The sequence below is a fragment of the Triticum dicoccoides genome, chromosome 7A (genome assembly GCF_002162155.2).
Source record: "Triticum dicoccoides isolate Atlit2015 ecotype Zavitan chromosome 7A, WEW_v2.0, whole genome shotgun sequence".
Taxonomy (NCBI): Eukaryota; Viridiplantae; Streptophyta; class Magnoliopsida; order Poales; family Poaceae; genus Triticum; species Triticum dicoccoides.
In genome coordinates, this window is record NC_041392.1 from 710,175,613 (window position 1) to 710,187,854 (window position 12,242).

A 12,242-nucleotide genomic window follows, 5' to 3' on the forward strand; every position below is an offset into this window, starting at 1 on the left:
TCGGTACGTTGAGCTGCAAAACCTCCTGTCAGATTTTGTATTACTGCAACGAACAGTCGTTGGTACGGGAGGGAAGGCTGCAAATCCCCTAATTCTATACGCCTGTGGACAGCAGCTACCTTGTTAATGGGCTTCTCGGCCCAGGCTCGCGCGTCCCTCTGGTTGTTTGGTCGAATGTACGCAGCCTTCGACTCGTGGGTGGAATAGTCCCGCATCGCTCTCGCACACGGGCAGAGGCGGTTCGCAGATCAATAAAACCAGGGACAGGGGCAACCTCCAAATCATACCTTTCTTGGCCGAGAGGCCAAGATCAAGTGTAGTATCTATTTGATACGTGGATTTTCAAATCCATCCTATGATATTAATTTATTTTTTTATGAAGGAGGGCCCACCACAGCAGCTAGCTGCTAGGGCCCTTGAGCGTCGTCATGGTCTTGCACTATAGCCTTGAATTGATGCACCCCAACCAAATCAAAATCAAATAAATTATGTTCTTGTGATTGAGAAATTTAGTACTGTATTCAATTATGTTCTTGTGATATCCATTTGGCTGAGTTGTTTATAAGGTTGCATGTTTTGTCAACAGTATATGCATGCAACTGGTAGATCATAAATTTACTCCCCATAAATAAAGAATATGTTTATTTCCCACATACTACCTCTCTCTCAGTTTACAAGGCGTGCACGTGTCGCTAGGTCGTTAATTTGACCAACCTAATACAAGTCATATATTATAAAAAATATATCACTATAAACTTCAGATGGTCTATTTTCAAACGCTATAATTTTTGTGTTATATAGTTTATATAAGGGTGATAAAATTGGCAACCTAGATATACGCACTGGACTTATAAACTGAAACGGAGGGAGTAAAAAAGATCAAATTTTGTTGCTCATCCAAAAGAAAAGGAGACAATTATTATTCATCATGCGGTGGTCTGGCAGCTACTACTACTACTAGTCTACCAAGTCAGATCTAGTTGTTTCAGTGCACCATTTCTTTCCCGAAGAGCCCAGCGATGGCTCGCCCAGGGTCTGCTTGCTTCACCAAGGATTCTCCTACCAAAACCTACTCCCTCCGTTCTACTCCCTCCATTCCGAATTATTTGTCTTGGATTTGTCTAGATACGGATGTATCTAGACTCATTTTAGTGCTAGATACCTCCGTATCTAGACAAATCCAAGACAAGTAATTCGGAACGGAGGGAGTAAATTAGTTCACTTGAATTTGTCTAAATACGGATGTATCTATACTTGTTTAATGTCTAGATACATTCGTGTCTAGATAAGTATGGGTCAAGTAATTTGGAACGGAGAGAGTACATCATAAACATGAACGTTTATATAAGTCAATCACGATTCAAAGGCGTTCAAACCATCAAAGCAACTAGACAGGCAAAGAAAGACGTCCTTTCGGTAAATGTATCATTTATATATGCCAAGAAATATCACGGCTATTTGATAGTTTCTAGAATATATTTTATAGGCCAAAGAAAAAACTGATGCTCATTGAAAGGGAAAAGCATAGCCTTGGAGAAAGTGGCAGACATATGTGCAAACAGCAGACTGATATTAACTATTGAGTGATTCGATATATCTGCACATTTTTCTTATCACACAGGAAATATTTCATCAATCCAAAAGCAAACGGATAACTTACAGCAGAAACTCCGGCATTCTGCACATAAGCAACATCATCTGGGTTGAACAGGCCCGATTCACCGACAACCTGAGAACATAGAGGTAAGGAAAAGGATGAGTAAAAAAAGCTAAGGACAAGCATTTGAGATCATAAAGTCAAATGGCCCTTGCCAATTCAAGGAATTTGCGATCTAAGCCCAAAAAATGAAGCGGATATATGTCAACTTTGAGGGCATGCAACAACATCTTGCAACAATGATAGAGCTTCAGATAATACCAAAGCTTAACATGTAAAAGAGAATTGTGTAGAGTTCCATGTGTGTGAAATAATTTGTTCCTGGTTTACTTCACTGTAAATTTTCTTTCCAAATATGTTAAGGCAGTAATCCAAGTGACATAAAGTTTATTGGTTCAATAGACTGAAAAGTACGTCTTTTAAGGACTTTCATGCCGTATGGCAGTTAATTACTGTGTCGGTAACCATTCAGCGATCTTCCAGTTAGAGCACAAATATTAAGAGACTAACTAATGTTTTTCTTCAGTCAAAATACATACGTGCATATAAGTAGAAAAGAAGTCACACATTAGCATGGGACAGTACCAATATTCCTTTCTCCCTGGTGGCGTGTTCGAAGTATCCACTATAAATGTCTCTGCATCATAAATATTTTTTGACATAATAAGAAAAACAATCCATCCACCAGATAAGGGAAAATTCTTGACTCAGAGAAGAAATGCAAATGTGATTGAGTCAAAGTTTCTAGTATATGTTTACTCAATTACTAGACAAAATGAGCAACAGCCTCCACAGATGATTAATTAGTTACATGTTCCATGACATAAATAAAAGGACAACGTCAGGCTATGTCAGACAATCTCCAGCACCAAAGAGCCTCCCTTGATCAACTGGTTGGAGGTAGACCACCAACCGGTGGGTGCTTCAGGATACGAGACCAGGCGACGGTGATTTCCAGCTTACACATGCCGCCAAGATCAATGGTACCACGGCTTCTACCTGCATCCAGAGGCGCAAAGGACGCCTTACCCTCTGCCAGAACCTTGTCATGGTCACCACCACCTCGACTCACCATGCCACGGACTATCAGTTGCCCAAACCTCTCAACAGACACAACACGGCGCGACAGCTGAATTGTGCCATCAGCAACAATAACAGGCGCCTTCTCTTCTTTAGAGTCGAGCAGCATGACATTCATGTCAACCACACTGCCGATACAGGCAGTAAGCTGGCCTCGGGACCCTTCTGGCCATGACCCCTTGACGATCTGCGCGGCGATGGTGGCCTCAACAGAAGACACAACGAGGCCACATGTTAACTCCAATGTACTAAGCTTGCTGGTGTAGAGACTGCTACTCACGCAGGAACGGAGCATACACTCTCCAAAGCTTACGCATAAATTGAGCTTTTCACAGCATAAGAAGCGCTCAAATACAAGGCTTAGATCAGTGTCCTCAAATTCTGTCCTTCCCTTCACGTTCAGCATGGCATCAAAGTACACATACCCACTATAGAGCACAACACGGGTAGGACCTACCAGTACCAAATATGGATCCTGCATACAACACAATTGGTTAAGTTGACATCCAAAATGGCATAGACTATAATCTTGTTCAGATTTGTTCTAAACTAGCAAATGGAAGACTATGATATAGAAAGTAAGATCGATTGTCATGCATTCTAATATGTGATGTGGTCTCCATGGTGATTCATTATATGGCATCTACAGCCTCCCTCCGTTCCATAATGTAAGACATTTTTAACACTACACTAATGTTAAAAAAAGTCTTACATTATGGGACGGAGGGAGTAGAAATTAATATTCATTCAATCCTCATAGTTAACCATTTAGAGCATCTACAGCCGGGCGCCCCAAACCCGCCTCAAACGCCCGGTCTGACCAGCACCTCAGGGTCCCTCATATCCAGCCCAAATATGGGGCGGATGCCCAGGCGTGTCTGTCATGTCAGATCCGGCCCACACTGGCCCACCCAACCCCACATATATTCGTCCCGATCCCCTCCTGGACCAAACCCTAGCCACTCTACTCCACACCCCTCCACTCCACTCCGTCACCCAAGCTCTCGTCCGGCGATCTCCGGCCTTCTCCACCATGCTGGCAGCGGATCTGACTCGGACCAGTCTGGATCCGTTGACTAGGGTGTCGTCCCATGCGGGTTGGAGGCAATGGCTGTCCGCATTACACTCCGCCGCTCCCGGGAGGACAGCGCCCGGCCAACGGCAGGATCTGTTTGGCGCGACTCCATAGCATCGGTGCATCGGGCACTCGGATCCTTCGGGGCTGGATCATCACGGTCACAGGAGCCTTCAAATCTCCCCTTCCATATCACCGGTCCGGCGGAGTGCGAGTCCCACCGGGACTAGTGTGCCCGCCGTGGGAAGGAGAGGATGAGGGCAGACAAGGCCCGCCTTGCTGCCGACATGGCGGCGGCAGAGGCGGCTGATGCAGCGGCACGGGCGGCCGCAGAGGAACGAGCGCACCCTCGCTCGAGAGCAGAATTGAGTGGTCCGTGCCATGGCCGGACTGCCACCCAAGAAGGAGAGGGTGGACAGCGACGGGTCGGACAGCTTCGGCAACGAGCAGATCCGGCTAAATCTGTACTGCGTCTTCGACCGGTACTTCCGCGAGAAGGACGGCAATGGCGCCGGGAAGGACAAGGGCAATCGTGGATGATCTTCTCCACCATAGCCAAACATGCCAAATTTTGGTAGTCGAATGGCATGTTGTGGCGTAGTAGTCGGACAATGTGTGTAATGCATCGTTTACATAGTTGCATGAGTTTGTATGGATTTGAGGTATGCTAATTGAGGTGTCCGATTGTGAGAAGGGAAATTTGAGGCTTGACCGGTTAGTGTCCACGAACACGCCCGGGCGCGTCCTCGGGCGTTTGAGGGGTCGGTTTTGCCAAATCTGCATGTAGATGCTCTTACGTTGAACTTCTATATGACCAGCACTTTTACATAATTTCCTCAGGTTTGTTCGGTTCACAACAGATTGAGTTGTCTATATTGTTCTGGACTAAGCAGTACAAATGGAAATTTTACACTTGAGAAGCATGGTATTTGCCAAAAAGCAATAAAGTTAGATAGTCACATGTCAAGTACTGTAACACAATATACTCCCTCTGGAAAGAAATATAAGAGCATTTAGATAATTAAAATAGTGATCCAAACGCTCTTATATTTCCTTACAGAGGGGGTACCCTCTAAAAGCTCATTAACAAAGGCATCTGATTCAATTAAACCGGTCAGAGTTGCCTCAATGGGCATAACAATAACATGATCTCTATGTATGGGGTAAAAAAGAAGATAGGTAGGTGCGCAGAGGATAATTAACAGAAAACACTGCACTATGCTCAGCAGCAAGGACCAAACAAAAGAACCTGTTCAGTGAGGGTTTGGCAGTTGTCCCTCGTGCGGTTAAAGATAACATTGCGACTGTAATCCAGCTTGTCACGCACAGCAACCATACCAAACACATCCAGCGGCCACTGCAAATCCCCATCTAACCCCGCTACCTTGACGGTAAAGATCTGTGCAGTAAGCCTGTGATTGGTGTCATCAGGCATTGGGTTGTCGGTGAAACACATGGGAGGGATACGCGCTGCAGAGAAGTGAATTTAGTTAAAGATTACGGACAATCCTAATGACATATATGCACGATTCGACAGAATTGTACCACAGTTCTAATCCTAATTAAATCTGTGTATGTATGTATGTATCTACTATGATTGATTGACGATAGAGAGCTTTACAAGCATGGAGGAACATGATTCAATCGCACTTACTGTTACGCTCGAAGTCGAAGCCCTCGAAGTCCTCCCTTTTTGCCAGTTTCATTTCCAGTTCCTCGCGGCCAAGGTCATAATCCAGCTGCCACTTATCCTTGCTGGGGTCGGTAGCTTCCTCCGGCGATGGTGGCGCCCGGGCTTGCTCCGCCACGTATCTCCGCGCGGCCGCGAGCTCCTCCTCCTTCCTGCTGCTCCTCCACTCCGTATCTTCCTGCAGCAGCGCCGCCCGCCTCTCCTCGGTGAGCTCCTCCGGCACGACCGGCGGCGCGCCGGGGTTCGCCTGGTTCAGCCTCGCCACCGCATGCTTCAGCCTCGCCTCGTCGAACAGCTGGTCGAACGAATCCATCAGCCACGGCACCACCTTCGCCGTCTTGGTAGCCCCCGCCGCCTTCTTCCGCCCCGGCTCCTCCGCCTCGGCCTCGGATTCTCGCTTCGTCGCCGCCGTGTCCAGGCCCATCTCCATCGCAGCTGCTTGCCAAGATCGATCGGAGAGAGAGATGGTGCGGAGATGAATCGATCGGAGAAAGGGTGCGCAGATGAAACCCTAGATCTAGCCAGTGAACGAGCTGCGTGCGTTTCGAGTCGAGCGAATTCGATCTGGGGCAGATTTTGGTCGTAAGTTAGACTGTGCCCTTTTTGCAGAGACAAGTACTCCCTCTGTCCCAAAATTCTTGTCTTAAATTTATCTAAATACAAATGTATCAAGTCAGGTTTTAGTATTAGATACATCCATATCTAGACAAATTTAAGACAAGAATTTTGAGACGGGGGAGTATAGATTAACCTGCACTGCACAACACACACCCATAGAAAATACTTATGTACAATATGTTCATTTTTCTGGCCCAAACACGAAAGGTTCGCATATTTTAAAATATTTATGTACAATATGTTCATTTTTCTAGCCCAAACACAAAAGGTTCATATGATTTTTAACCAAACTTTTGATTTAAGATTCGTTTTGGCTCAACTCGTTGTGGGGCCTTGGGTGTAAGAGATCGAGGAGATGCTCAAATCGCTGGTGGAATTCAAGGTGTCTTAATGTCGCCGCGCATAAAATGGCAAAAGTAGGGATAGGAGAGGGACGGTGTGAGATTTGGCTGGGGATTACCCCAGACTTTGTTTTAGATGTAATTTGAGATGAGGTTCAAATTTTGTTTAAGTAAAGCGGCAAGTTTACCCCGAAAAAACTTGGATTTTCTAAGAAAATACTCAGGATTGTGAGCAAACGCACATGGTTCCGGCCCATGTAGGGCTATGCGCATATTGCGTCTGAAATTTTGTCCACTCCGTTTTTCAATTGATTTTTTCATTTTTCTTCTTTTTTCTGTTAAAGTTTCTAATGTTTAAGCAAAAAATTATGATCTTTTGTGAATTCACAAAAATGTACGCAGAATGTAAAAACATACACGAATTTAAACGTTTGTAAACTTAAAAATTGTTCATGAATAAAGAAAATGTATTCATGAATTCTCAAAAATATGTATGAATTTTATAAATGGTCCCCAATTTAAGAAAAAACTTTGTAAATTATAAAAATGTTCATAATTTTGAAGAAATTATTTATCAATATAAAAACATATTCACAAATATAATTTATGTTCCAAAATTATAAAAAATGTCCACAAATTAAAAATATATTCAGAAAATCAAATTAAAAATAAAAAGAAACATAAACATAAACATAACAGATAAATGAAAAAATGAAAATGAAAAAGAAGATCTGGAAGAGAGACAAACCGAGCATAACATTCCCAAGACCGGAAGGACTGTCGTACATGGCCGGTACAATAGCGCCCCTAGCGGTCCGCGTTTGCTCAAGCGCCTTCATGGTATGCATGAAATACGAATTGACACAATAACGCTAGGGAGAAAATTTGAATTAGCTCCACGACCGAAGAACGGCTGGGCAATGTGCGCTACCCTCGATTGAAATCACGATGTCGGAGCCCTATACTGACCGCGCGGGGTGTCACCGCGTGCGCCACCCACATCAATATGTCTGTTTTCTCCACCAACACCCATTTGACGAACGAGACCGCCAGATATAAGCATTGGTATTTGTTCAGTCTTCGTACCACCCACAACATCAACTATCAATCGCTGATGTACATCATACTGTCTTAGCCTTGCACGTAATTCTTGACATACCCGCCCATAATAGAACAAGAAAAAACAAATTAAGCAGCGACAGGCCAGTGCACGGGCGCCCTGCTAGTTTTTTTTAGCATCATCAATTTTTTTAGCATCATCAATTTAGTTCCTCATAAAAAAGACATATCGTTTACAATTTGGGGAAGAATAAAGTCAGGGGTATTAGAATCCCAGAATTCGGACGAGCTAGAAATAGAAGAGTGTTTATCTAAACTATCGGGAACCGAATTAGTTTCTCTGCAACAGAAGCAGCAGTCCAACACTTGCAAAGTCCAAAGCGAGATGAATGCAATCAGCTGGGACGGCCACATCAGGACCCATATATTCAGTTTCTCTTTAGGGGTACCCATATATTCAGCTGATCGGTGCTAGTGCTGATGTAGATAGTGTGGACTGGACCTGACACTGGTTGCGAGACTCTGTCACGGTGAGCATAACTAGCCTTTTTGTCTCTTCTTTCACCGGGTACATATACATAAGATGATGGATTTATTTGGGTACGTTTTTTTTTTTGTTGAGAAACTTTGGGTACGTATTAGTTTACTTCAGATTGATTGCTGGAATAAAAGGCCCATCCACGCCTCCTCGTTAATAGGCTTCTCGGCCCAGGCTCGCGCGTCCCTCTGGTTGTTTGGTCGAATGTACGCAGCCTTCGACTCGTGGGTGGAATAGTCCCGCATCGCTCTCGCACACGGGCAGAGGCGGTTCGCAGATCAATAAAATCAGGGGCAGGGGCAACATCCAAATCATACCTTTCTCGGCCTCTCGGCTAAGATCAAGTGTAGTATCTGTTCTTATCAGTTTAATATCTGATACGTGAATCTTTAGATCCATCCTATGATATTAATTTAATTTTTTGTGGGGGAGGGCCCACCATAGCAGCTAGCTGCTGGGGCCCTCAAGCGTCACCATGGTCTTGCACTATAGCCTTGGACTGAAGCACCCCAACCAAACCAAAAATCAAAAAGATTTATGGACTTGTGACGGAGAATTGTAGTCGTCATTGGATTAATTTGGTTACATTTATTCCCCATCAGAAAGAATATGTTTATTTCCCGCATAAAAAAAGATCAAATCTTATTTGCTAATCCAAAAGAAAATAATGAGACCACTATTATTCATTATGCGGTGGTCTGGCAGCTACTACTACTAATCTACCATCAGCAGGTTTGATCTTGCTGTTTCAGTGCACCAGTTCTTTGCCGAAGAGCCCAGCGATGGCTTGCCCAGGGTCTGCTTGCTTCACCAAGGATTCTCCTACCAAAACCTACATCATCGACGGGAAAGTTTATTTAAGTCAAACATGATTCAAGAAGGCATTCGAAGAATCAACAGAGCTAGACGAGCAAGGAAAGGCATCCTTTTGGTAAACACATCATTTCATACCCCAAGAAATGCCGCGGCTGTTTGATAGTTTCTATATCATATATTTTGTAGGCCAAAACTGAGGTACATTGAAACTTGAAAGAAAGAAAAAGAAAGACATAGGCGTGGAGAAACTGGCAGACGTGTCAGCACACAACTAGAGAGGGGGAAAAGCAAATGAGATAGACTACTGAGTGATTCAATATATATGCACAATTTTTTTGTCACACAGAATTTCTGTATCAATCCACAAGCAAACAGATAACTTACAGCGGAGACTCCAGCATTCTGCACATAAGCAACATCATCTGGGGTGAATAGCCCTGATTCGCCAACAACCTGGAAAAAAAAGGTTGGGAGAAAAGGTTAGCAAAGAAAGCTCATGACAAGCATTTGAGATCATAGAATCAAAAGGACCTTGCCAATTCATGGAATTTGCGATCAAAGTCCAAAAATGAACAGGTATGTCCGACTTTGAGGTGCATGCAAACATTCAGCATCTCGCAACAATGATAGAACTTCAGATAATACCAAAGTTTAACATGACAAAGAGAATTGTGTAGAGTTCCATGTGTGTAAAATAATTTGTTCCTGGTTTACTTTCACTGTAAATTTTGTTTTAAACTATGTTAAGACAGTAATCAAAGTGAATTCAAGTTTATGGGTTCAACAGGCTGAAAAATATGTCTTTTAAGGACTTTCATGGTGTATGGTGGCATTTAATTACTGTATGTCTGTAACCATTCAGGGATGACTAGCCATTAGAGCACACATATAAGGGACTAAGTGATGTTTTTCTTCAGTCAAAACACATACATGCATGAGATCTCTACATGCATATAAGACCACAAAAAAATTCACAAATTAGCATGGGACAGTACCAATATTCCCTTCTCCCTGATGGCATCACCATGCTTCTCCAGCAACGTCTTCGTGTTCGAAGTATCCACTATAAATGTCTCTGCATCATAAATAATTCTTGATATAATAAGAAAAATGATACATTCACCAGATAAGGGATAATTCTTGACTCAGAGAAATGCAAATGTGATGTGTCAAAGTTTGTAGCATATGTTTACTCAATTACTAGACAAAGTGAGCACTAGAAGAAGCTCATACCAAGGCTGCGGTTGTTGATGCCAATAAGCTGAACACCATTTATCGCGAGGACACGCTCCATCTCTCTTTCATCATGAACCTAAAATAAAAACAAAAGCTTAGTTGTATGCAGACTATAAAGATCACATTTGAGAAATAATAATTACTGTTCATTTGAGAAATTGAAACATATGTCAAACCTCAATAAGAGCTGTCAATCCCAACTCCTTGCATATCCGAAGAAAGCATTTTATGTCGAGATCAGTTAGCACAGCAGCAATTAACAGAACTGCATCAGCACCCATCGCACGGGCATAATAGATCTGCCATTTATCAACGACGAACTCTTTGCACAGAAGGGGGCACTGCATTTACAACAAATATAACAGTATGTTGAGAAAAAATGGTGACCCGGAAAAATCCTCTTCACATTTAACGAACATATATATCTATTTGTCAGTACCTTCACTCCTGCTTTGCGCACCTTCTGAAGATTCTCAAAACTTCCCTATAGAATTAAATACATTTAGTTTGCCCAGTAAATACAACATCTACCATCCTCAGAAACAGATACACTTTTAAACAACGAACCTGGAAGTACTTCTCATCAGTCAAGATGCTCAAGCACGCAGCTCCATGCTTTTCATAAGCTTGAGCAATTTCAACCTACAACATTTTTTAGCATTAGTTATTTCACTAATAATCTTTGAAATCACTAGAGCTGATGGCAACTATGAATGAAACCAGAACTCACAGGATCGAAGTTCTCCCTGAGTACGCCCCTACTTGGTGATGCCTTCTTGACCTCAGCGATCAATGCTGGCACCCCATTACGCTTGTGGGCTGCTGCCAGCGCACCATAGAAGTCTCGTGTAGGAGGAGCCTTCCCTGCAGACTCAATCACCTCGTTCAGAGGACTCCTTGCAAGCCCCTGTACAAGATGAATAGCACCCATCATATATATGACGCCATACCCACTAACATAAGAAGAAACATACACAAGTATATGTCATTTGCCACTTCACATTCAGACTACACAGATTGTGGAATAGAAAGGAGCCTCCAATCAGTAATCCGTGGGATGTAGAAAAGCCAGACTACACATACACATCTGTGTTATAGGTGGAGAATTGTCAGTGGTTTCAATTAAGGCTATGTATTTGTGTATAGGTTCATCACAAAATAAGTGAAATTCCTGTTGTGCTCCAGACAAAAGGATTTCAACCAAGTGCTCCCTTTAAAATTCTGAGAATGGACATGCTCCCTCTGTTTTTATTTACTCCACATATTAGCTTTGGCTGAAGTCAAACTTTATAAGGTTTGACCAAATTTGTAAAAACCAATATGAACATTTACAGTATCAAATTTATATGATGTTTAAATATATACAATGATGAATTCAATGGTATTGATTTGGTGGTGTTTATGTTAATATATTTTTCTACAAACTTGTTGAAAGTATATAAAGTTTGGCTTTAGACAAACCTAATATGGGAAGTAAATAAAAATGGAGGGAGTGCATATTTCAAATCGTGAGATGATTATCATTGCAGTTAAGCAAGACCAAATCCAGATATATAAGTATGACAGGCAAAGCAATAAGAACTTTCCTAAACGCAGAGCAACCTTAACTGGTGACACAAATGTGCACTGTACCATACCTGGGCAAAATGATCATCGATTGTAGCTAAGCAAGACCAAATCCAAATATAAGTACTATGACAGACAGAGCAATAAGAACTTTCCTAATCGCAGAGCAACCTTAACAGGTGACAGAAATGTATGGACTGTATCATACCTGGGCCACTTCGATCTCCTTGTCCCAGATGATCTTCTCGAGGATGTTGCGGGGGGCGCCCATCTCGGCCTCGATTTCCGCCATGGAGGCGGCGGGGCGGCAGTGGCGGCGGATGCGGATCCCCTGGCAGGCCGCGATGTCGTTGACGGACTTGCCGCTCTCCCACTGCTCCAGCTCCACCGCGTTGAGCATCTGGTCCCGCTCCAGCGCCTCCATGGTGTCCTGAGACGAGAAAATCGAATCCTGTTAGTACTATGAGAGACAGCAGATCGAGCCGACATATTTAAAAAAAAAACAGAGCGAAGGAGAGCAGAGCAGGCCGCGGTACCCTGGGGCCGCAGCGGAGGGGGCGGGCGCG

The 12,242-nt window shown here is 43.3% G+C and overlaps 2 protein-coding genes, 1 non-coding gene and 1 pseudogene across 3 annotated transcripts; 2 read left to right on the plus strand and 2 right to left on the minus strand.

Annotated features, from left to right (window-relative positions):
• The first annotated feature begins 283 nt into the window (after positions 1 to 283).
• Positions 284 to 466, plus strand: LOC119334799 (annotated as a pseudogene).
• Positions 467 to 2,233: 1,767 nt separating this feature from the next.
• On the minus strand, positions 2,234 to 6,082 carry LOC119330034. Its single transcript, XM_037603141.1, has 3 exons — positions 5,467 to 6,082; positions 5,062 to 5,282; positions 2,234 to 3,212 (listed from the first exon to the last, which is right to left on the minus strand). Exons 1-3 carry the CDS (start codon positions 5,930 to 5,932, stop codon positions 2,544 to 2,546), a joined length of 1,356 nt encoding a protein of 451 aa, XP_037459038.1. The 5' UTR covers positions 5,933 to 6,082; the 3' UTR covers positions 2,234 to 2,543.
• Positions 6,083 to 8,371: 2,289 nt separating this feature from the next.
• LOC119334778 lies at positions 8,372 to 8,571 on the plus strand. Its single transcript, XR_005161541.1, has one exon. It is a non-coding gene; the product is annotated as a U2 spliceosomal RNA (small nuclear RNA).
• Positions 8,572 to 8,601: 30 nt separating this feature from the next.
• LOC119330036 (indole-3-glycerol phosphate synthase, chloroplastic-like) lies at positions 8,602 to 12,236 on the minus strand. The gene is made up of 10 exons (XM_037603142.1): positions 12,213 to 12,236; positions 11,885 to 12,106; positions 10,841 to 11,017; positions 10,678 to 10,752; positions 10,550 to 10,594; positions 10,287 to 10,451; positions 10,108 to 10,186; positions 9,870 to 9,949; positions 9,259 to 9,327; positions 8,602 to 8,890 (listed from the first exon to the last, which is right to left on the minus strand). The coding sequence occupies exons 2-10, from the start codon at positions 12,098 to 12,100 to the stop codon at positions 8,807 to 8,809; spliced, it is 990 nt and encodes a 329-aa protein (XP_037459039.1). The 5' UTR covers positions 12,101 to 12,106; positions 12,213 to 12,236; the 3' UTR covers positions 8,602 to 8,806.
• Between the last annotated feature and the right edge of the window lie 6 nt (positions 12,237 to 12,242).